The sequence below is a fragment of the Meleagris gallopavo genome, chromosome 5 (assembly GCF_905368555.1).
Source record: "Meleagris gallopavo chromosome 5, MGAL_WU_HG_1.1, whole genome shotgun sequence".
NCBI classification, from domain to species: Eukaryota; Metazoa; Chordata; class Aves; order Galliformes; family Phasianidae; genus Meleagris; species Meleagris gallopavo.
Genome location: NC_139408.1, coordinates 44235363 through 44259514, shown reverse-complemented (window position 1 = coordinate 44259514; position 24152 = coordinate 44235363). Strand labels below are relative to the sequence as shown.

Sequence of the window (24152 nt, the reverse complement as noted above, 5' to 3'; positions counted from 1 at the left end):
CATTTTCGGGAACAGGCTGCCCAGGGAGGTGGTAGACTCACCATCCCTGAAAGCGTTCAAGAAGAAGGTAGATGTGGCACTGAATGAGATGGTTCAATGGGCATGATGGTGATGGGTTGACAGCTGGACTAGATGATCTTAGTGATCTTTTCCAACCCCAAAGGTTCTATAATTCTTGGGATGAGGCTTCTTCAGTAAGCTGTAAGCTTTCCAGTCAGGTCTGTTTTCTCTGTTGCATAGGATGTAACCACATGCTCAAAAATTCCAAAATAAAATTCATCAATATATTTTTCCTTTTTTCCTTTTGAAAGTATTGGTTTGTCAACAAAGTCTTTTCCTGCAGGACTCTGATGTTGTTGTGTCTGAACTGATTAGCTAATTTTTAGGGTGTTGTTTTGGCTGGAAACATATCTTTAGGACTTTGTTGTCTGCTGTACTCTTTAATGCTTAAAAAGTCCTGTTTATGCACAAAATTCTGTTTTTCTGACCACAAGAAAGGCAAAAAGCATCTTTGCCTACAATTTTTGAACCTAGTTTTCTAGAGAGCCAGTGTCCTAAGCACCTCTCTGCCTAAGCTCCTTCTCTTCTTTCCTCCTGGCTTTCTCCCCTGGCTTTCCACCTCCTAAACCTACTCAGCTTGCCAAACTCCTAGTTCCTGCATATCCATTTCCACTACGCAGCAGTTTAGTCATCTGTGGGCTCTTTGATTCAACAAATTACCTGGGGTGGTAAATTGCATTCTTTCTCTTGCTCTTGCTTCATGCTTTATAATGATGTAATTTTTCTATATGCCCCGAAAGAAAGGTGATTAGTGTGCTCAGCATATGGAGGTTGACGACTTAGCATCTTCTGCCATAAGAAAGTTATCGACAGTTTCTGAGTTTTCAGTATTTTTTTCTACAGTTGCTACAAACACTAGATGTGTAATGCCTCTCACTAAAAATTAAATTTATTAATAAAATTGCAAATGGAAATTTTGATGAAAAATTGAACACGGGTAATTTTAAAAGTGAGAAATAATGAAGTTATTTTTCTCTTTTGCAAAGGAAGTTTGGAATTTGGAAGAACTTCACAAATTCCTACTCTCTTTTTCAGTAATTGTGACCATACAACCTTAGACATAAATTGCTGTTGCAAGTGCATGATTTTTTTCTATTTCACATTTTGGAGAAGAAATACTGTTCAGGTATAAGGTCCTAAAGTAATGGAACATCTACCATGTGTTTTGCTAAGTTTTTCAAATGGTTAATCAGTAGTAATGCTAAAGTTTGTGCCTTACGTTTATTTTGAATTTGTCTTCTAAATGTGTAAGCATTTCATCTCATTATCTTTTGCTAGCTTTAGTGACCATCTAAAAACTTTGTTTCCAAGCAGAATTTTATAAATCACTGTCAAATATACCATGAACCTTTTTAAAATAGATGAAAAAATGGAGTCTTACTGTGAGACAGGCTTTTGTGACTTAGAAGTACTCTTTGGAGATTTCCTGATCTCTTTGCAATATCGTTATTTGAGCTGCTGACACCAGAAATGTATTTCAGTAATTATTTTACTAATGCAATATACAGTGGTAAGAACAATTTCCTGTGTCTAATCAACATTCTTATGTTTATGTTTGTATTTGCAATGCCGTGTCAGGAAAAGTTCATGTTCAAATGATTATCTTTAATGACTCCGGAGTTATTTTCATTACTAACATTTTTTATTCTTGATATGACCTTGCATTTGTCTGCCTTGAAATGAACTTTCAAATGTACCATATCTAGCAAATTATCTTTACTGTTCCCTTTTTTTAGTTCTTATCTCCACCAACTTGTGATCCTCTGCGTTTTATCCTAAATGTGGAAAAAATTCAACCAAAACTAAATCCTGAATATCTCGCAGACACTCACATTGTGATTCTACCCCTAAGATTCTCTCTTGAGTTTTCTAGTCTTCTAGTTTTAGCCTATTTCATATGGCCAGCATTAAATATGTCTGGTTTTAATTCAGTAAACTGACATATTGTTTTACTTTTTATGCTGTGATTTCTTGTATTGTTATTGAGTCAGTATAAAAGGTCACTGCGCACTAGCCTCCCTGGTGAAATGTGGTAGTATCTTGCAGTTTGATATCTAAGTTTTCCTTCCAACTGCCCTGTTTTTCATATGCATGGCTTTAAACTTATTTTTATAGTTATTTATTTCCGGACAATGAGATTAAAAATTTCTTTCATTGTTCTATGATATGGCTAAATTCAAAAGAATCTGTGAAGATTACTGCTAGCTTTTACAGATTATAAAACATAAAGCTAGTAATTTGCATGCTAAACACAATTAGTTCATTTATTTATTTTGACACTGTAAATGATATCTATCCAGTCATTAGGCATCTTGCAATCCATTAAAAATACAATCTGTACCAATAAAAACAAAGCATCAACATATCACATCCCACCAAAAAAAAAAAAAAAACAAAAAAAAAAAACAGCCAGTCATCCAGAAATGTAAAAAACACACTCTCCACCCTTCTAGTCCCTAAAGGAAAGCCCAATGCCCCAGCCATCTCACCTCTGTCCAAATGTCAAGTAAACAAAACATCACGTGCCAGGGTTGCTAGACCAAATCACCACCAACATAAATTCTTCAGACGGACATTCTGAGCAAAGAGAGAGGGATGGATGTTGGTGAATGATGGAATACTTGGGCTGAGGCTCTTGCAGCAGGAGCCTTTTGACAAGTGTATGTAGAGATTCCTTCAGTCTATTCTCCCATTCAGTCAGTATACCAAAGATTTTTAAAACTCATGGGTTTGAGTCATGGTGCTCAGTGTTTGTTTTAGATGGTATTTTGTAGAGATCTGTGGTCTGGATGGGTTGTGTGATTGCTCTCAATATTCATTTGGGAAGTAACAATGCAAACTGTTCCCACTTCAGGTCAAATTTTAATTTCAGTCTGGACTTTTGCCCTGTAACTAGCTGTGGGAGCAGTAATACCAATGCAACAACTATAAGGTCAGATGAGAGTATAGCTGACTGCTAATTTAATAGCATACAACAGCATAACTAAGAGCCAAGTCAGGGCCAGAGTTGGCCAAGCATGGCTAGTTTTCTCTCCAGTTGATATAACTTCTTTTTCCCTTCCTGTTGAATGTCTAATTTTGATTTTATTAACCACACCAATTCTCATTGTTTTTCACATTGTAAATGGCCTGAGCAAGACACAGAGTCCCAGCTTGAGTATACTCCAAGAGGATACCTAATGGTTAACAAATTGTTGCACTGGTATTTTTCTCACAGTGCAAATATCAGTTTTCACTTTGTGAGCCGATGTAATATAAATAGCTCCCAAAACTATTGACCTGGTTGCATCGGCTGGGCCTGTCAGAGTTTAATGGCACATCACTGTAAGGAGCAATCTTAGAGAAAGACAGAGATGCGTAATACAGAACCATTGTATGCATTCAGGATGAAGCAAAAAGATTTCAGTAAGATACCAGTGATATACCTGTTTATACCTATTGCATAAAACTTCATTAATGAAGTCAGTGAGGTATTTCCCCCCAGTGAGGGGAAACAAGGCATTTTGAAGGGAAAACTTCAGGCTGATTAGGTTTTTCTGAGGCAGCAGAAACTCCACAGGTATCCTCTGTTGTAAAAATTTTGCATTCAAATAGAAATGCATCTCCAAGACCATTGTGGAAGGTGAAGACTGAGACTAAGCAAGGAGTCAATTCACAGAGACAAAAGCTAGTTGAAGGTTGGACCTATGGAGATCATCTGATCTAGCATGCTCAAGCATGGCCACCTAGAGCCTCTTGCACAGAAACATGTCCAGAAGGCTTCTGAGTATTTCTGAGGAGGGAGAAATCTGTCTGATAGCAAGGAGAAGAGGAATGATGCCTTACTTCTCCTGAGTGACTATTGCTCATGAAACCACTACAAAGATGACTTTAGGAACAAACAACTGATTGCACAGCCACCCTTTGCTTTCTCTGCAAGCAAGATGCACCACAGCCAAGTAGAGGAACTGCAGTCTTCAATACATGGCAGTAAGACCATGAGCCTCATTTTGTCTCCACTGCGTTTCACCTATTAGTAACACTGGAAGCAGTGAACGTGGAAAATTAAAATCTCTTATTTTTAAGTTCAGGAGAGGCTAGAAACAGCAGGGTTGGCTAGATCCCAAGGGCCCACTCTTCAAACAATAAGTAAGCATGAGAAATAGAAAGTTTTTTTCATTTAGAAAACATTAATGTGATTCTTACGAAATTTATGGTGAGATAATATCTATGTTCAAATAGTACCAATGATGTGTGATATGCTGTATGAAGGGAGGATCCAGAATTTAAGCCCAATCTTAGAAGCAATAGATGAACTGCATAACATATTTATGTATCCTTATAGTCTAGACTTCTTATCTTACTGCTTTCCCACTTCCCCCACCACTTTGCCAGCCTTTCCTCTAGCCAATAACGACGTGGGAACAGATTTCTGACATAGTCAATTATCTCTAACTGTGCCACTCTTGTTATCTTAATAGCTTTAACTCACCGTAAATTGCTGATACAGATTTTGCAAGATAAGAACTCCAGACTCTCTGCATTTGTGTAGTGTGTAGGTATTTATTTATATATTAGAACATGTTAGATATGCTGCTGTGGTAGACTGGATCAGTTATTTCATGTTTGCTAGGATCTTACACCTCATTGAGTTATAATTCCTGCCCTCTTCTGCCTGATCCAGCCCAATGCACTGTGAGATATTCTCAATCATGACCCAACAAAAGTCTGGGTTAATAAGAGTCAGGGAGTGATAAAGGGAGTAACATTGCTCAGATGATATTGGACTTCAGCAAAGGCCAGTGCATGGTATGCTGGAATAAAAATTAGTTTAGGTATCAATAAATAAAACATAGAAATCTGAGTTGGCTGAAAAAATGACACAATTTATCTTGTGATATTTCCACTTCTGACATCTAGAGACAAACACAATGCCAGAAACATCAGGGAAAAGACTGAGCAAGGAAGAATTCAAACTGAACTTATGACTCTGAAAGGCATTTTTAATCTGTTAGGTTCCAGTGTCCTGGCTTATATAAATGTAGGAATGTTATTCACCTCCTCTGCAAAAAAAAAAAAAAAAAAAAAAAAGGAGAAAGGGCCACAACAAAGCACCCTAAGGGGCTGTAATAAAAAGCCAAATAAATTAAAAACAATAGGGATGTAAAAAAAAATAATAATAATTCTATTTTCAGGAAATTGATTCTAGAGAAGTATACATTTTTTTCTCAGGTAAAGATTAATATTGCTTGAATCTTCTGACTGAAAATTTGCAGTGAGATATTATGTGTTGGTAAAGGTAGGAAATAATATTTTGTATACATTTGATCCTCACAATAGTTGTGTTTGTGTGTCTCTCGAGCCTCTGCTCAGCTCTTGTGGTGCGGTTGGGTTACATAGCCCTTGCAGCAGCCATTGCCCAGGGCTGAACACTGTCCCAAAGCATGGAAATCCCAGTGCAGTGGAAGTAATGAAAAGCATGCCCTTCCCAAGGCTCTCTGTGACACAGTGGGTCATCTGCAGAAGGGAAAGGTTTGATGAGCACATTCAGTTCTCACTGCCTTCTCACATTTATTTTTATGAATTTACTTGAGGTTACAGTCATTCTCTCTGGTTCATTGCACATTGTCTCCTCGCGCAGACCTGTGTACACACTACAACTCCCTGCACAGTTTGACAAACCTTTTGTTCCCATTTCAGTTATTAATTGCTGTATTTCTGTGTTGCAGATATTGATGAATGTGCTTCCGATTCTCACCAGTGTAATCCCACCCAGATCTGCATCAATACTGAGGGGGGATATACCTGTTCCTGCACTGAAGGCTACTGGCTGCTAGAAGGCCAGTGTTTAGGTAAAGACCTCTTGCCTTATGAGATTTGCATATCTGTGTTTGTATATCTGTACCTGTGAATGGTTGAACTAATTTCCCTGAGTGTCTTTGTCAAATATGGAGTTAAAGTTATGGCCATGCAGAAACTAATGTCTTTCACTTTTGCAAGTGCCAACAGTATGCTTGGCAGAGGGATTCCCTGATGGAACAAAATGTTGATGTAATGGTCAAAATATGGCACATATGACAGCAGCTATGTTACACATGGGATTTTTATATTCCCTTTTGTAACGGTCATGTAAGAGGATGTGTACAAAAAGACTTCTTCCCAAACTGACATGTCCTTTTCACACAGTTACAGTCCAGACCAGAAGGGATAACTATTCAGTACCAGGAAACAAGCTCATAAATCCATTCAGCCAGTCTGCACCAATGGGTGCAGTTTCTGCAGCTTTCAAGCAGTTTTTTATTTTTATTTTATTATTTTTCTTGCAGCAATGTCCTGTTCATCTTTAGCTCAGCCTTGCTGAAAAACATCCTTTAACAAACAGCACAGAAAAGCTTTCCAGTCTCCCCAGACCTGCATGTTGTCTGATATACCCGTGGGATGATGAAGGAGATGCTGATGTTAGGTACAGCTCTCCAAGGGAGATAGGACACAAAAGCTTTTTTAACATTTGTTCTATAACTTTTTCCCCTGAGTGTGGGCTGTTTGCCTGCCAGCTATCCAGAACTGGACCATTCTGTCACAACACCTCAGCTGGAAGAAGAATGGGATTTCCCTGCCCATTCAGTCCTGGAGCTTCTACAGATGTTTTCCGAATTTCTTCTCCCAAGTACCAGTTCTAGTGCAGGACTGTCATACAGCTGCTTTTCTAACTACTGCAAGCCGCTGCTTTCTAACTCACGTGGCAGGCACGGGGGGCTGATGGGGACAGAGCTTATCTTCAGCTAAATTGGGGTCTGCATGGCTGCGGTGCATCAGGGAATCAGTGTCATGTAATGAAGGGAAATTAAGTCTCCAAGCCTCCTGCTCTTTAATCTCTGGTAATTCCTGTTGGGGAAAAAAAAAAGAAAAAAAAAAAGTGGAAAATAGTAGAATCATAGAATGCATGCTAAATGCATTATTAAATAAATAAAACAGGCTGACTAGAATGTCATTAAGGAGCCATTCTGCCAGGTTAGAGGAAACTACAACTAGCCCATATAGGGAGCATCTGAATTCTCCTGCATACACAAAGGAACTGGAGGTGAGGAACAGCCTGAATATGTGGATGCATGGAGCTAAGCTTGAGCTGGGGCTTGCACAGGTAGGAAAGGGGTGAGAAAGGGCAGAGAGGGGATTTTGCTCTATGTCATCTGTTGTATTACCAATTTACTTCTCCGAGTTACAGCCCAAACTTAAGGATTATGTGCATCATTCAGGACTTGGACATGGATCTAAAGCACTTTGCTGCTTGATGGATATACCAGAGAGCTGAAGTGACTGCTTTGCTGAATTGATTTGAGAATCTGCTTATGCCATTTAAAATAAGCAATAATGTTCCACTGTTGCTCACTTTGTGTATGCATGGGGTGGATTATTTCAAGGTAGTGCAAAGAGCTAGAAGCAAGTTTTGCTTAGAATCTTTTTTTTTTAGTTCCAAAAAGCCTGTTTTCCATACTTTCCATTGGGCTTGAAGAAGTATTTTTTCTGTCATTAGGCAGTTAAAGACTATTCATTTAATGCAATCAGAAGACTGGCTTGAGTTTTTAGAGACAGGTTCTTAGGGAATACTCTTAGTATACCACGCTTACAAAAAGCTACACTGCTGTCTATTGTAATAATCCCAGTAATGTTTACACAGCAAGAGACAGTACAATCAAAGTCCACAAGAACCACCCACAAGAAGAAGCCCTATAAAAGTTCTTCCTCCAAAAATTGCAGTGCTCTTGAGATAACAGTTCCACAAAATCCAGTGCTTGTATTCAAAGTAATGCAATGTGTTAGTGAAATGAGATATTAATTTACTTAAAACCAATGTTACTTTTTGCAGAGTTTGGGCCAAGCCTAGTGCTGTTGTACATACCAGAGCTGACCCTGGCCTTTGGGTTATTCTGCTGTTTGAAATGCAGTGGGAAATTAAAGGTAGTAAGGGTAAAACCTAGTGTCAATGTCCTTGTTATTTTACATAGTGAGAGTATTTCCAAAGCTTTGATATTTTCAGCATGCCTTCACAAGACTTGGCAAAACTGTGCCATTGAAGCCAACAATGTAAAGCTGAATTACAGGATGTAGCTACTTATACATCAGATTCAAAATGTTGTTGTTTTTATAGTATTACCAAATCATGCAAAAGTTCATGTCATTCAAGAATTCATTTTCCCAAAACAGTCTTAATATACTGCACCAAAACAGGAAGCATTTAGCTAACAAATAATGAGCTGCTGGAATTCATGTAGATGTAACTATATACATGAGAACCATAGGGAAAATACTGTCATTTTTATTTTCTTGTGCATTGGAATGCGTAATGAGGGTCACTATCAAAACCTGTGCCTTTCCTCACAGAACTTTACTCACTAAACTTTATTTACAGCAGACTGGCTGTAGATTTTACACTTGTTTGGTCTTCCTAGCTTAGCATTTCATTGATGAAATGTTCTTATTTCCTACTCTCTTTAGAGTCTTAGGAATGGAGATTCAAAACTGTGCCTTCTAGTATGAGTCTTTCAGATGTCAGGTTTGTCACTTTTCCAAATTATCCACAGCCTTTTACACAGTTACAGGTTTTCCATACACAGTTCTATTTTCAAACTGGGAAAAAATTAACGTGCTCTTTCAATAAAACAATCTCCCATGGTCATACTCACAGAAAGCTTTTATAAAGAGAGGATCTTCCAGTCCTCTGCTGTCATTACAATGGCCCTAGAGATTTGCAATGATGGGTGTTGAATGAGAGGTAAGACTTGCTCTGATCTTATTTTAATCCCCCATAAGAAGAATCTGAACAGGAATTCGATGTTTATACCATCACTGGAAGGCTGTAAAGCTGAAAGCTTTAAGAGCAACAACTAAAAAAATCTCCATAAATCAAAAGCTAATTGATAGTAAGGGGAATGTAAAGCCTTGAAAGGGACAGCTACTACGGTTCTTAGGCCAGGAACACAATTCTTCTAGCACTTCCATCACATATAATTTACAGCATTTTCTTCAACTTTTAACAGTCGACTGCATGTATTTCTAATGCTTTATTTAAGTCCAAATTACTATTTCATTTTGGTAGCAAATTTATTGTTTACATTTTTTGATCTTGTAATTTATCTCTTAAAGATTTACATAAAATGCAAATGTGGCTATTGAAAAACAATTCTTCTGAGAACATCCTATCTGGAATAAAAAAAAGGAGCATTTAGTAAGAAATACTTGTTTTTTTTGTGAGTAGCTTTGGTATACATGGAAATAAAACATTCTTCTCCCTTGATTCTGACAAAGCTTTGCTGCAGGGCTGTGTTTGTGTTGATGGGCACTACCATCTGTCAGGTGGACTTCCAGGTAATGCCTAAAGGGGCTGACTCTGTGCCTTCTGATAAGATAGCACTGAGCTCAACATTACAACAATGGCAGTCATTTCATAGGATCTGCTGTCAGATGTAAGACGTGGAGAAAAATGCAGTGCTGCATTCTTTTGAGCAAAAATACATTTTAACTGTAATTCAGTCTGAACACCTGAAAGTTTGGCTGTTAGGTCTGTAACCACCACACTGTGTTACTTCTCTGTTGTTGGTGCCATTGATTCAGTGTGTTTGATGCTTTGTATTTGCATGTGGAAACGCCAACCACTCTGCTTTTCCTCTTTCCCATTCATAGACATAGATGAGTGCCGTTACGGCTACTGCCAGCAGCTGTGTGCCAATGTGCCTGGTTCCTACTCCTGTACGTGCAACCCAGGCTTTACACTTAACGATGATGGAAGATCGTGCCAAGGTACCGTGCATTCTTAACCATGATTGAAATCTTTGGTCCCAACCAGCAACGCTGTTAAAATGTGCTTAGTTCTTAGCATACAAGTAACTGTCCCAGCACTGCTTTGAAAGTGTTGATAGGTTTCTCTGATACACTTCTCTAGCTCCCTTGTGAACATTTGTTTGCCACCACAGAGCATAGGAGGGGTACAGATGCAATCTGAGCAGTGTATCCGTAGAAATATGCAAAGAGGCCCAACCCTCCTAGATTTGTACTGAAATTACCAAGAATGGGCACTGAAGCACTTTTACCAAAGACAGGAAACCTCTGCCAGATAAGCAAATTAGATCCGAGTCACCCAAGCTCCAGGTGAGGATCCTGAACATGAGAACAGCTTTTGCTGTGATATGCTACCTGAATCACAGTCAACACAACCTCTCCATAAGATGATCCATGACAATGATAAAAGAACTTTCCAGAAATTGTTAATGTCCTAAATGAATAAAAAATGGTTTTCTCACAGCCAAAGTTCCCATAAGGATCATTCCTCATTGTGTTATTTCCCTCAGGTTATCCTACTGCATTTTGTATCAGATCGGTTATGGCAGAATCTTTTCTATGATTTTAATGTTACAAGATAAAGAGACATGCATTTATAATAAATATTTCACTCTATCTTTCATGTTATTTTTTTGAAGACATTGCCAAAATGTTTGAATTCCGCGCGTGTTGTTTCCAACACATTCTTTCTGACATCATCTGGTATCTCAATAAATAATACTGACTTTGATATCTTTTTCAGAACAAATTATTTTTACTATACATGTAATCCATTTGAAATGCTTTACAGTAATGAATTGAAAATAGAGTTTGGAGAGAAGTTACTGATTCAGGGTATTGTCTTCCTGTAGATGTGAATGAATGTACAGGAGAAAACCCTTGCTCTCAGACTTGTGTCAATACCTATGGCTCTTTTCTCTGCCGCTGTGAACCTGGCTACGAACTGGAAGCTGACGGAGTTAACTGCAGTGGTAACTGTCTTCAGTTATTTATTGTTTTGGTTTCTTTAGTTCTATTATGCTTTCTTTTTCCAGCGTACTGTTTTGTATATGCCTTTGTAGAAGTCTTCTGCTTTGGTGTATGATTAGCAGCAGGATAACTGCAACTAATGTGATCTTCCTTCCAGTTACAGTACGCAGCAAATACCAAGAAAACCGCAGTGGAGGAGGGCTGCAAAAGGTTTTAAAGAACTAAGCTAAATATTAAAAAACAGAACATAAGGAAATGGTTTCCAGTGCTGAATGGGAATCTTACTAAAGCAAGTAAACTAGGGACAGTCCTAGAACATTTTTCCACAATTAAAGAAATACTCATTCATAAAGCACTTTTCCATTTGTCTGTTGAATGCACGTACTCTTTTTGCTCTTATGATCTCACACTTCTGCCTAAACCTTCCCTATTTTCCCTGCATGGCTCTGTCTGTACTTCAAAAATAGTGTGCCATTTCTTAGCAGTTATTGCTGATCTTTCAGCTCATAGCAGAGATGAAACTGCTTATGTCACTCTATTTTTTTCTCTCTTGTTTTTGTTTTTATTTTAAAGCTTTATTTTAATTGAAGATGAAATGTATTTCTGTGCTTAATGTTCCCACAGCTTGATAAAATTAGAGAATCCAGCCAATATTTTTTGGAAGAAAAAACACTGGAAAATACTTGTTTTTTAATTTACAGTAAACAGATGTAACATGCTGTTTCTGAGAGAGAAACAGAGTGATATGCAATATGTGTGTAGATTAGAGTTCCCAAAGCTATTCTTTCATGCAAATCTCCTTATTCTGAGGGAAGGTACAAAGACCTAGATCTCTAAAGGTATTATATATATATTTATATATTTTATATATATATATATACACACTGTATATATATTATATATATTATATTATTATATATTTAGAGCTGAAGCACCTAACTTAAGATTTCTGCTTTCTAGTGACATTTTTTCTTCTAAGTTAGACTCCTGTGCCCTTGTCCATGCTCCTGAGCTTTCTGGGGATCTAAACCTAACCCTAACCTAGTGCCACAGAAACACTGCCAGAACAAAATAGCAGCAGTAAAGGCTGTGTTTGAACTTCATTCATGGCTGAGAGTTAAGCCAGCAAAAAGTATTTTCCACCACACAGATTTAGAGCAGAAACCCTTCCTTTGACCCTTCTATGCCAGAAAACACTTGTCACAAGCAGGTCATATTCCTCTGGATGAGCTTTCTTCACCTCACAAGAAATTGCTAGACATCACTGAGGCTCACTAAGGAAACAGTCCCAGTGAGTATAGTTGGCAGCACTGCAGAAGGGTTTAGAAATAGCAAAGATATCTGCCCTGGGTCACTCATAAGCAGAAACATATGGCCCTTGTGCCTTTATCTCCAGCATTTGACAGCAGCTGAGTGCAGGTTCTATGAATCTGATGGTGCTGGAAGGTTTGGCTAGGAGGCCTAGAGAGCTGGGCAACATCTCAGTCTCATTATGGAGGTAGCCCCTGGTCCATGTTTTGTCAGGAAGGTGATTTTTTCAGAGAACTCGGTGAAGCAGGTGACACAACAACAGAAGTCTGCAGGTGTAGAGTTCCCTTCATCACTTTTGATTATGTGGTTGTAGACGTAAAACTATTTTAGCATATTTGGACTCAAACACTCTCCAGTACATCTGTACAAAACACCAGAAGTGGATAAATGGACTGAGTCCAATTGAAAAGAAAGGGAAATTCAGTCTGAAGAGTGAAAGTGATTTTCTTGGGAGAGTCAAGGTTAGAGCTGGGAATTCGAACTTGGGAGTTCCTGGCTGGGACTCTGGCCTTTGTTTCTCTCTTCCCCTGCACAGAAAAAGAAGGAAATGATTAACAGCAGCCTCCCTCATTCTAGCGCCTTTGCATGTGTTTTCCTCTCAGTCAGCCATGCCTCCATTGCAGCTCTGAAGTTCATCTTTCTCATTTGAACACGGTTCCATGGCATATGATTTCTGGTCAGTTCATGAGTAAAAGGGGAAAAGAGATCATACACTGCTTTTAATCAGAGATTGGACAGACTGCTTAGCTTCCTTTGTATCTGGGAGATCACTGGGCCTTCCAGTAAGTCTGACCCAAGCTGGGATGAGCTTGAAGTCTTGCTAGAATGCATTACATGTAACTGGCTAGAGGCTAAGTAACATAAAACAGCCAGGACTGGGGCTGGCTACAGGATTTCTACTGGGACCCATATGGCTCTGGGAAAGGGAAGTATGCTCTCCAGAAAAAAAAAAAGAAAAGAAAAAAAGGAAAAAAAAAAAAAGAGAAAAGGAAAAGAAAAATACCATCAAGTCTCTCCTTACAAATTTCAGTTGCAGCTTTGTAGTCAGAGCACCTCTATCTCTGACGTAAAACAGAACTAAAAATATGGCCAACTGGTGACAGGTATTCAAAAAGAAAAATAAATAGGACTTGTGCATCTTGTTGAGCAGCAGCTTTGGTTTAGTTTAGCCAAGATTGTGTTTAACAGCATTTTGCCAGGCTGCCTGAGAGCTCTAGGGAGTTGGAGGATGCCAACCTCCAACTGGGATGATAGGCATGTCTGGATGGCCACCTGCTTGTGGGACTATCCTTTTAACTGTGAAGCCAAAGATTCTAAACTTTGTTTTACCACTGCAGACATGGATGAATGCAGCTTCTCAGAGTTCCTCTGCCAGCACGAATGTGTGAATGGGCCTGGTTCTTACTACTGTGTCTGTCCTTCGGGCTATAACCTGCTTGATGATAGCAGAAGCTGCCAAGGTAAGAGCATTCCAGCACTGATTAAACCCAGAGGGACTAGAAGATAAGTCCAGTGTCTGGAAAGAGGTTTTCAAGGACTCAGTTTCTTAGTCTTGGCATTGCATAGTGACATACTCATAGGGGCCAATTATGTGATTCTGGTGAGAATGTCATCACATGAATAGCCCCACTGAGGTCAATTGGTGTAATGGTCTAAGGAAGGCTTTACTGATTAAGAAACAGCTACACAGTAAAGCCCTTAAATGCTCTCCCCTCTGCTGCGTGTCTGTCTTTAGTTTTCACTTTCTCTAAGGTCAGAGAGCTTGAGCAGCAGTTTCTTTTTTAATTCTGCAGCATTTTGCATAGGGGAGCACTCCAACAGGAAGAAATTAGTGGGGTAGAAACTAATCTTAGACGGGGGACCAGTTATCAAAAGCTACTTCTCATAGTGCAAGAGTGAATTTTTGGTCAATGCTATACAATGGACATTGGACTGTAATAGTTGTGTCTTAAACATACGTCTCTATTGTAGCTTTTCTCTTGTTTTTTTGTGTTTTAGATATCAATGAATGTGAAACTAGGAACTTCACCTGCACTCTACAGCAAACGTGTTTCAATATCCCAGGAGAATATAAATGTTTAGACCCAGTAAGATGCGAGGAACCTTATATCCAGATTAATGAGAAGTGAGTAATACACACAGCCACAAAAGCAAATTCTAACTGTGTAAAGCATATCTAGTGAACCAAATAAGCTGCTTTTTGCAACACAGCCATGAAATGTGTCTGGAGAGTTTACTATTAGTAAGCTTTATACAAATAATAAATTGCAATTCCTTACCAGGTCACCAGGTGGGATATGATATGATACTCAGATGTGTGGGAAGTTAGACTGGAAAAACACTTATCAGTGAGTAGAGGAAACAGCAAGGTTTGTAATGTAATAAAGACACTTTAATTATGTTACTGACTTCATATATGCTTAAATGCTGTTTGTTAATGTGAGTATTTCCTGTAAATACTAACTAGCTCATGTCCAGGAAGTGCTTTAAAAACATTTGGTGCTCATTATAGCAGAACACAAGTAGTTTCCTACTGCTCAAAGGTTAGATGTGTGGAAAAACAGCTGTCCACAGATTGATTTGCACAGTCTGAAATTAGCACTGTTAGTGTCTAAACTCAGAATCCTCTGAACATATTTTGGGGGAGAAGGTGGTGGAACCCACATTTCTAAATAGTGCTCAGTTCTTTTACATTTTTGTATATACTTGCCTGGAGCTTAGAATGTTTCAGCCCCAGCTAGATCTCTATGTAGTGCAAGTCATAGAATTTCATCCATGTTTGTGCTAGATCCAATTTCTTGAGGTTACTTGGTAGCCTATGTATTTTATAGAAAAGCAAGACATGGAGAATTCACTGCTTCCCATGATAATGCACTTGTGTCTTTACACTGCTTTCTGAACTAGGGCAGCTGAGGAGTGGACAACTTCTGTCAGTTCTGGGGCTATATACCTTCAGAAGTGGTGAAATCTTAAACTAGATCTTGAAATGTCTAAAGCCTCTGTATCTAAATTCTTCAGAGCCCAACTGTGGGGTACTTACAAATGAGCTTGCACCAAAGTTCTTGATCCTCCAAGCTTTGTATTTGGTGGCTTTGGCTCATATCTAGATGTGACTGCATTTAATTTGTGGCATATGTCTAGAAGTAGTCAGTATAAAAGCCAAGCAAATTCATTGCGTCTGTGTTCTCTGTGGAAGGAATGGGGTGTTCATAATGCCAGGAACCTTTTTATGGAGAATTTGCCAGAGGAACTGTCTGAAGCTGTTGTCAATGATGGAGGTTATAGAAAAAAAATAGACAAAAAAGCCTTATTTTCCATCCAGTAAATTCCCCAACATGGCTTTTATAAAGGGATATCCTGCATTTTATTGGAGTTCTCTGAAGAAATTAGCAGCATGTGGCTAAGGGACATGGGTTGATGTGGTCTGCTTGGGTTTCCAAAGATTTCTGAAAAGAGCCCTACACTTCATGCTATGGAAATTAAGCAGCCGTAAGTAACAAATCCCTGGCACAGATGAATAAAAGGTTGAAAGATAAGAGGAGAACTGCAGAAGGAGCCTCAATGATTGTGCTAAATTCAGTGTAGATGAATGTAAAAGTATGAAAACAACCCCAGTTTTACAAGTGAAATGAAATAAATAGCAATGATCTGATCATAATCCCTCCCAAGTGAGGTTTGAGGGTTGTTACAGAGGGTTCCCATGATCTGTAGTACTACGTAGAGGTCAGAAGAAAAATCTGAAATTGAAGTGCAGAATATCCTTAAAGCATGTGCAACTGTGTCCTTATATCTTCAAGATTATCACCAGTTTCATCACCTCCTCACAGGAGCAGTGTGATATGACTGGACAAAGATTCATGAAGGGTGACAACGAGCATCAAAAGTAGGGAACAGCTTCCTTGTGAGAAGCATCAAGGTTAGGATTCTCCAGCCATGAATAAAGTCAAATATGAAGCCACGAACTGCACATGGATGATGAGCAGGGATTGAGTCTGCTCTCAAAAGCTGAGAGGATCAAAGTCAACAAGGGGCAGTGCAGGCAAAGAGGTGGGCATGCAGGGAGGGGCTATTGGCCACAAGGTGTCATGGATGTGTAAGGGGAAATTGAGCATGCCAGTGGGTAAGAAATACATTGCAGGAAGGCAAATATACAAAAGACATCTTTGTTTCAAGAGTTTCCTGAGGTTGCAGATGATTGGAGGCTGTTGGTAGAGATGTCATATGCTTGAGTTGCTATTCTGCTCTTCTTCAGAGCTTTGTGATTGATCTGTGAGCTTTGGTTTCAATCCAGGAAATCTCACTATTTGTTTTTATTAAATACTAATACAGTATTTATGTCACACTGTTATTGAAATTATCCAATAATTACTAGTTTAAATTACTATGAGAACAAACAAACACAAGCCATTCTACACCTGCAGAGCTTCCTTAAAGAAAGTACTGATTTCTGAGTGGTCTAACGACATAGGTAATGCCAAGATATCTTGGCAAAAAGCTGGAGGACAAGAAAAAGAAAGCAGGGATGGAAGCAAACTGGAGTAGCAGTGCAGAGAACACTATCAGAGAAAAAATTCATTACAAGTGAAATTGATTATTTTAGCTGGTTGGCAACTTGATCCATTGGCTGATCGATTGATTATTTGCAGCTGTATTAGCATGTTAAGAATGAAGTGCGACAGGGATTTGTAACTATTGATGACAATCTTATCTCTCTGTTAGCCGCTGTATGTGTCCAGCTGAAAACCCCGGCTGCAGGGATCAACCATTCACTATCCTGTACAGAGTCATGGATGTTCTGTCTGGGCGTTCAGTGCCTTCTGACATCTTTCAGATGCAAGCAACAACTCGCTACCCTGGAGCCTATTACATCTTCCAAATCAAATCAGGGAATGAGGGCAGGGAATTCTACATGCGGGTAAGTCTTGCACTGGCTGGGAAAAAACCTGGAGTATCTTCTTAGTAGCTACATTTCTTCCTGACAGCAGAACTTTGCTTTTATTGAGTGCTATTTAAATCTTCAGTATGAGATATTTTTACGCTCAGACTTGCAGAGCAACAACTGGTTTGTGGGAGCTGCAGTTGCTTTTTGTTTTTGTTTTGTTGTTTTGTTTTGTTTTGTTTCAGGAAGGTAACTTACTCAAAGCAAATGCTCTTGTTTTATGAGCCATCAGATTCACAAAAGTTGTACCCCTGTCAAGAGCAGCTGTTTCCTGTGTTCAGGATAAAGTGTTGTGCCAAAACTTCTTAAAATCTTGTAGACTACTGGTACTTGTCAATTAGAGAGTCAACACTGTTTACTTGTTTTTTCATACTCTCCCTTGGTAATTTAAAAAAAAAAAAAATCTGAAAAATAAAAAGAAAGTCTTTATCCTAAGAACTGACTTTCTAAGTTCTTTCTTTTCATTTATGCGTTTGTTTGCTGGTGGTGGTTTTTTGTGTTGTGTAGTGTTCATGTTTGTTTTCACTGAAAACACACATTGTCAGTAGGCATTTTTGGGGAAAACAGAAATGCTTATTTTAATTCAAATTTTCCTCAGAACTCATCCTTGTTCTTCTGTCATCTTCACCACCTCTATAACAGGGGCAATGGGAATCACCTGCACAGGGTGAGGCACAACCACCAAAGATGGTGATGTTGAGTGTGTTTATTTTTAACCCCAGTCAAAACCTGGCTTTGATGTTCACATTAAGTGGTGTTCAGCAGCTTCCGATGGTTCCTGTGCCTCACAGAAAATGGTAGCATGACAGATTTCAATAGATACTCAAAAACAAGTTCTTCTTGACAGCTTTGGTGTTAAATAACATCCAAAAAAAGAAAACTTCCCAAAATTCTGATATGACAACTGGTCCAGGAGTGATCATGGACGTCCCACGAGCTCTTTCCTGTTGTAAAGTCATTACTGACCCCACTGGCCTGGGTCAAACTAGCCTGGGTCAAACTGGCAGTTGCTAAGGCTGCATCGATGAGCACCATTGCTCAAGTCTGCTTTCTCCTTGTGTTCATTAATCGCATAACCATCCATTTGTCACCTAAAGTACTCTGCTGGCACAAGCTGCCCTTTTTCTTCCCTGGCAGCACATTCCCATGCGGGTGTATAGCCAGCAGGTGGTGCCTGTCCCTTGCTCTGCACCCAGCAGGAGCGGGCAGAGCTGAGGGCACAGGATGCGCAGTGCTCAGGATGCTGCTGGCTCACCAGGCAGCTCTTCCTCACCTCTTATTGGGCCTCTCTTATCAGAGGTAATGTAAACATTCCTTTTCATAGCAAAACAGGCCACACTTTATGTACATCAGCTATTGCTGGAAAACAAACTGCATTTAGTTTTAACCTCAGAAACTGGTTTTTAAATACTCATAATCCACTGTTCCAGACAGACATTTCAAAGCTCTGCTTCCACTTACTAAATGACAAATGTTCTAATGTGCCTTCATCTATTTAAAGCCCTCTTCAGAGGGTGAGGTTTTGCAATGTTAACATATGCAATTATACAGCAAGCCCTGTTTCCACTCACGTAGGAACATCTGTTCTCAAAGCTCCAGTAATATAACCCCTTCCTGGAGTTTGCTGCTTTTGCTGCTTCAAAGTAATAGTAGCTTTTACATCAAACTAAATAATATATGACCCCCTCAAGAAACAAGTGACATCTTTTGTGCATGCTCTAAATCCACGTTTTCATCTTTTTTCCATTCAGATGATAGCAAATTTCTTTGCACAATAGCTTCCTTATGTGCAGGGCTCTCAAAGGCTTTAAAAAAGTGTAGAAGGCAATGGTTCACACAAAAGAGTGAGATGGAGCCAAACACTGACATGAGCTGAAAGCCCAGGCGCATCGTGTGGTCTCGTCTGAGATGACAGTTTTCAAAACTGTTTCTGAAAATCTCACCTGCTTCCTCTTTTTCTGTGCACAGCAAACAGGACCGATCAGTGCTACACTGGTGATGACCCGTCCTGTGAAAGGGCCCCGCACTGTCCAGTTAGACTTGGAAATGATCACTGTCAACACCGTCATCAACTTCAGAGGAAGCTCCGTCATCCGGCTGAGGATATTTGTATCACAGTACTCATTCTAAACCTTGCGTTGGTGCCCTGTAAGCATTAAAACTAAAGACACGGTTCCTCTTCTGCAGAACTCTCTCCTCAGAAGCCAGTACGTATAGCAGCTCAAAACCAAGTCAGTATTTCCACAGACCCAGTGACCTATGCCTGTCTGAGGAGGGAGGCCTCTTCATGCACACCCCTACCAGGATGCAGACCTCTGAAGGTGCATCGGCAGCAGATCCCGTATGATTCTCTATGTGGTCATATATTTTAAGGACTCTTTTTTCCACTGTAAACGTTTCTAGGGTATGAGTCTATGTTTCAAAGACTGTGAACCTTTGTAGCTCCAAGGCTGCTTAGCAAAAAGTACCAAAGAAACTGCAGAAAAAGCTGGCTTTTGCAATCTTGCATTTTTTTTTTTTCATTATAAATGGAAAGCTGACAAACAAGTGAAAACCAACCAAAAAAAAAAAAAGTGACCTATTGAAACAAGGGATCTCAGAAGTGCTAATTTACATTTACAATTAACTTTGAAATTATCAGTCAAGCACTTTGTTTCAATTCACTCTGCATTTGTCTTACTTTCATCTGCTTTTCTTTGATTCTGTTTTGTACTTAAAATTCATTGTAAATTAATTCCAAAATACTTGTTGTACTATGTAATCTACTTTCTAACAACATGTCACATCTTTGGGTTCCTTCCTGTATTAAATTGTTCTGTATAACAGAGCTTATAGAAATCCATCACTGGATGGCATGTTTTACACTGATTAGAGCATTATGCCTAGTTAAAGCCAGGCTCTTTGACACAGGTCTCCACTGCCAGAATTGTGTCCAGGGACTTAAGAGCAGGTGAGAATCAGAACTTTTCACTGTTCTTCAGTGTAATAGTTGCAAACAGTTTGTAATGGTTGTAAAGTTTAGTAATACTAACTGTGCAGCTAAGGCTGCAACCACTCAGTTCAGATATGTCCAAATTCCTTCAGGAAAAGAAATAATAACTATTCTGTTTGCACAGAATCTCTCTCCTACATTCTTAAAATTAGGGAAAACAAGCTGAAAAGGAGTTGGAGTAGTCTTGTCATTCATGCCTCTGACACAAAGCAGACCCACCTATGCCAGTACCCAGACCTCAAATGACGGGATCCCACAGTTTCCATAGGTAATGTCTTCTCAGGTATAACTGCTGGAATCAATAGAAAGTTTTTCCTAAAGTCTAATCGGAGTCTCCCCTGTTGTAAGTCTATTGCTTTTTAGCATACTTCCAGTAGAAATAGAGAACAGTTTATCTTCCCCTTTGCAACAGTCTTTAACATGTCTGAAGACTGTTGTCACGTCTCCCCTCAGACTGTTCCTTTCTAGTCTAAACAAACCCAATTCTTTTGGTCTTTCCTCATACATCACATTTTCTGGACCTTTGATCATTCCTGTTGCTCGCATCTGGATTCTCTCCAATTGGTTCACATCTTTCTCAAAGTGCATTGCCCAAAACTGTGAAAAGTATTCCAGCTGAGGCCTCACAGTGCTAGACTAAATATATATATATTTAGGTGTTTGAAAATAAAATTAATTGTATAGTTTGGAGGTATTATCCTCATGTTGTTAAAGTCACTGGCAGTTCGGTGTTTTATTTACTAAGGATAAGGCTTCATATGCTTTGTTCTACATTTCTCTGAAGCAAGTACTTGCTATTTCCCCTTACTTTTTCTTATTGTCTTAGTTGCTCTTGAGCATCACTAGCACAAAACATAACCTTTGCTGAGTCCTTTTGAGGATTGGAATTGTTTAATGCTACTTGGGAAGGGAGTTTATGAGGATTATAGCATGAATAGACTGGAGCAGAGTAGAAGGTCTTCATTCTTATATGGAGGGCTACATTAAAGTCAAGTATTAAATGGGAGAACACAGACTCAGAAAAGTTATCACAACTCAGGCTGCATTACACTTTTGCATCAGCTGACTCTTGCTCTCAGTTAACTCTACAAGTTAGTCTGGGGTTGTTTTTTCTCTAGGTGTAGAAGTGACTGCTCTTTTTACTGGTACTTAGCTTGAGAAAGTCCTGATACAATGGCCTACAACAGCTAAATGCTGAGTTGAGTGTGCTTTAGCAGCTTCCACTTCTTAATAAAGTGTTCTCGTTGATGCTGCAACACACTAGGTTCCCATGGCTCAGAGCTCTGCACACAGGCTGTCTTTTACTATAAAAGCAGACCAGCTCAAGATTGACTCCAGGCTTTAGGGGGCTAAGCAGAGGGCAGGAAGCCAATGAGTTTTGTGAGTAGCCAACTGAAGGGTACAAATATAGAGGAAACCCGCAGGGACAGAGAAATATCAGGAACGTGCTTTCTGAGTGTATTGAGGCTCACCGGATGCCAGCCTTGAAGAGGAAAATAGAAATGATCAAGGAGGAATGCTAGTTTATAACCATCGCTTAGTTTATAACTCATAGGTCCCAGGTTATGGAAGGCAGACATAGGAAAGGAGGCTCTGGTAGCCCAAGACACAGATATGGGGCAGGCACTATCTTAAATGAAACTCAATGTGCTGAGTTTTTCCAGAACATAAAAGCCCTTCTTCACCACCTCTGTGCCTCCATATTATCACTTCTTCATGCCCAGTGAAGTTTTTCCTCCTGCTGTCACATCACCTCCTGGAGAGGAAGTGCACTCTGTTAGATATCAGACAGTTCCTCACTTTTGGGCTGTTCTCCCATGGTCCCTGCATACCAACCTGATTTAACCCTAATTAAGAAATATTAAAAAAATAACAGAGGAATTCCATTACTAAACAGTTTGTTAAAAGGATAAGGCTCGAACGCCTGGTTTTAGCAACAAATATTCATGAAACAATATTACACTTTCTATGTAAACATTTTGTGCCTTAAAAAAAAAATGTAAAGTCTGGAAACAAAGGAATTCAGCCACTTCTCAATCGCCATAACATCTTTCATCACTCACTATCACTCCAGCCAACTTTAACTTTGCCAAAATATATGCCAATCTCAAAATAATAACTTACTCGCAGTTTGTAACATCTAAACTCTCCATTTCCTATTCAAAGGTCTGTTTCCAATAGATTGTTATAGGCTCATGTATTACAGCAATTCATGCCAAATTAAAAAAAAAAAAAAGGAGTACACACGTCAGGGTTTTACAGGATCCAGTGTTACAGAGCTGGATGGGTCCTACCTGATGTATTTGTCTTTGAAATATTTTTAGGGAACTGGATTTTTTTTTAACACAGACAACAAAATGTTATTTCACTTAGGAGTTTGCTGGATCCTACAGAATCACTTTTCAACTTGTGCTTCTCTGACTGCAATAGCTTTGGTGGGAATAGCTGAGATATGAGTGGCTGCACATCCATCATCACCAAGGTAGCATCCTGTGCTGTTCATGCAGAACCAACAACTTTCTCCTTTTCAAGTGGGGAGCCTGTGCCCATATTTTCTTTATCGTCTCATCCCTTACAAGAGTCAGCTTTCATTGTCTCAGAAATGCGGCTTTACGTTACCACAACACATGCATTCAATTCTCTCTATCTAAAACAAACAGAGCAAAAGAATCGATTCATTTTGTGGTCACTCAAGTGATCCAGTCTGGCTCATTCTCAGAGTTTGCTACTGGATCTTTTCTGTAGCTGTGTTAGAACCTAATGAAAATTTCATAGTGGAAAGGCGTTTCAAAAATAAAAAATAAATAAAAGTATGCCCTAACATTATTTAAGCCTGAAAGGCACCATTGTTGAAATAAATCTGGATGGAAAAACCCTCAGCTGGTGTTAATTTGCATGACTGCTGCTCTTCAATGGAAAGATAATAAGTATACCAAGGATCTTCCCTGTGTGTAAAAAGCACTGTGATGTATTTGTATACAAATGACAATTTATGGAAACTAAAACTAATAGTAATGTGGCTTTGCATTTGGAAGCTAAAGAGTTATAAAACGACACAATACAAGCTAATTGTGTATCCTCTGACACGAGCATTTACAAGTGACTTAAACCCATCACATTTTGTTACTTTATGTCTTCGAAACATTTCTGACTAGCTTAACCCAAAAGCATGTGCCATGCATGAAAACTGATAGTTATAATGAGACTTTCTTTAGAAAGTCTGCCCAGACAGGCAACCTGTGCTCAAAAGTCTGTGTAATGGCCCAGAGGTATTTGTGTGGGGCTGTCTCAGGTCCTGCAGATGTCCTTTTCCTCACCTGTCTCACTGCAGGGTGCGTCTGATGTTTCTAAGTCTGCATATCAGAGGTGGAAACCTCACGAACTGCAGATTTTATTTGTTCAGACCTCTGAGATCCCTGTAGTGGTTTCCACTGGCCAAACTGATCCCTGTGTAACTCAAGTAATACCCATGAAATCACAGAGGCAGATACGCTTTTACACTGGTAAGCAAATAATGAGTAGCAAAGGAATCCTTAGAAAACACTTCAGCAACCAAAATCTCCACAAATATTCAATCTCTTTCAACTCCCTACCGGTTCTCCACTCTCCTTTGTGTATTTGTCCTGGACAAGTGATCTCATTATGGTCATGCACTGCAAATGGAAATGCTGAGGGAGCGTCACATTTTCTGTAGCATTACTCAACATTTTTCATTCTGCTTTTTGGATATGAGTTGCAGGCTTTGTGTCTCTTTTATGTTCTAACTGACCTCTGTTACTTTTCTCACAGCCAGGACAGACTTTATTTCCCTGCCAGGTTACTCTTCTCCCAGCATAAGAGCAAGTTCTTCATGCTTTGCTGGAAATGCAGCTGGCCCACTTGCTGCTTTTGCACCCTTCTCTCCGCAATGTTATTAGGCACCCTTACAGCAAAGTGGATAGTTGAAAGAACTGCCCAGCCTGCTGTCAGAACCTCGTTTCACAAAAAGGATTTGAGAAAAAAATAGCCACTCCACAATTTTCAAGGTATCAGAAGCTCTCTTAAGTCCTGATGAGTCACATTTCC

The 24152-nt window shown here is 39.3% G+C and overlaps 1 protein-coding gene across 1 annotated transcript in view; it reads left to right on the top strand.

Moving 5' to 3' along the window:
- Positions 1 to 22966, top strand: part of FBLN5 (fibulin 5) — a 44433-nt gene extending 21467 nt beyond the window's left edge. The window contains exons 5-11 of the mRNA XM_003206665.5: positions 5769 to 5891; positions 9721 to 9837; positions 10728 to 10847; positions 13494 to 13616; positions 14155 to 14281; positions 16876 to 17071; positions 19064 to 22966. Coding sequence (XP_003206713.1) covers positions 5769 to 5891; positions 9721 to 9837; positions 10728 to 10847; positions 13494 to 13616; positions 14155 to 14281; positions 16876 to 17071; positions 19064 to 19225 — 968 coding nt within the window. The 3' untranslated portion in view covers positions 19226 to 22966. The remainder of the gene's footprint in view (positions 1 to 5768; positions 5892 to 9720; positions 9838 to 10727; positions 10848 to 13493; positions 13617 to 14154; positions 14282 to 16875; positions 17072 to 19063) is intronic.
- The last annotated feature ends 1186 nt before the right edge of the window (positions 22967 to 24152 follow it).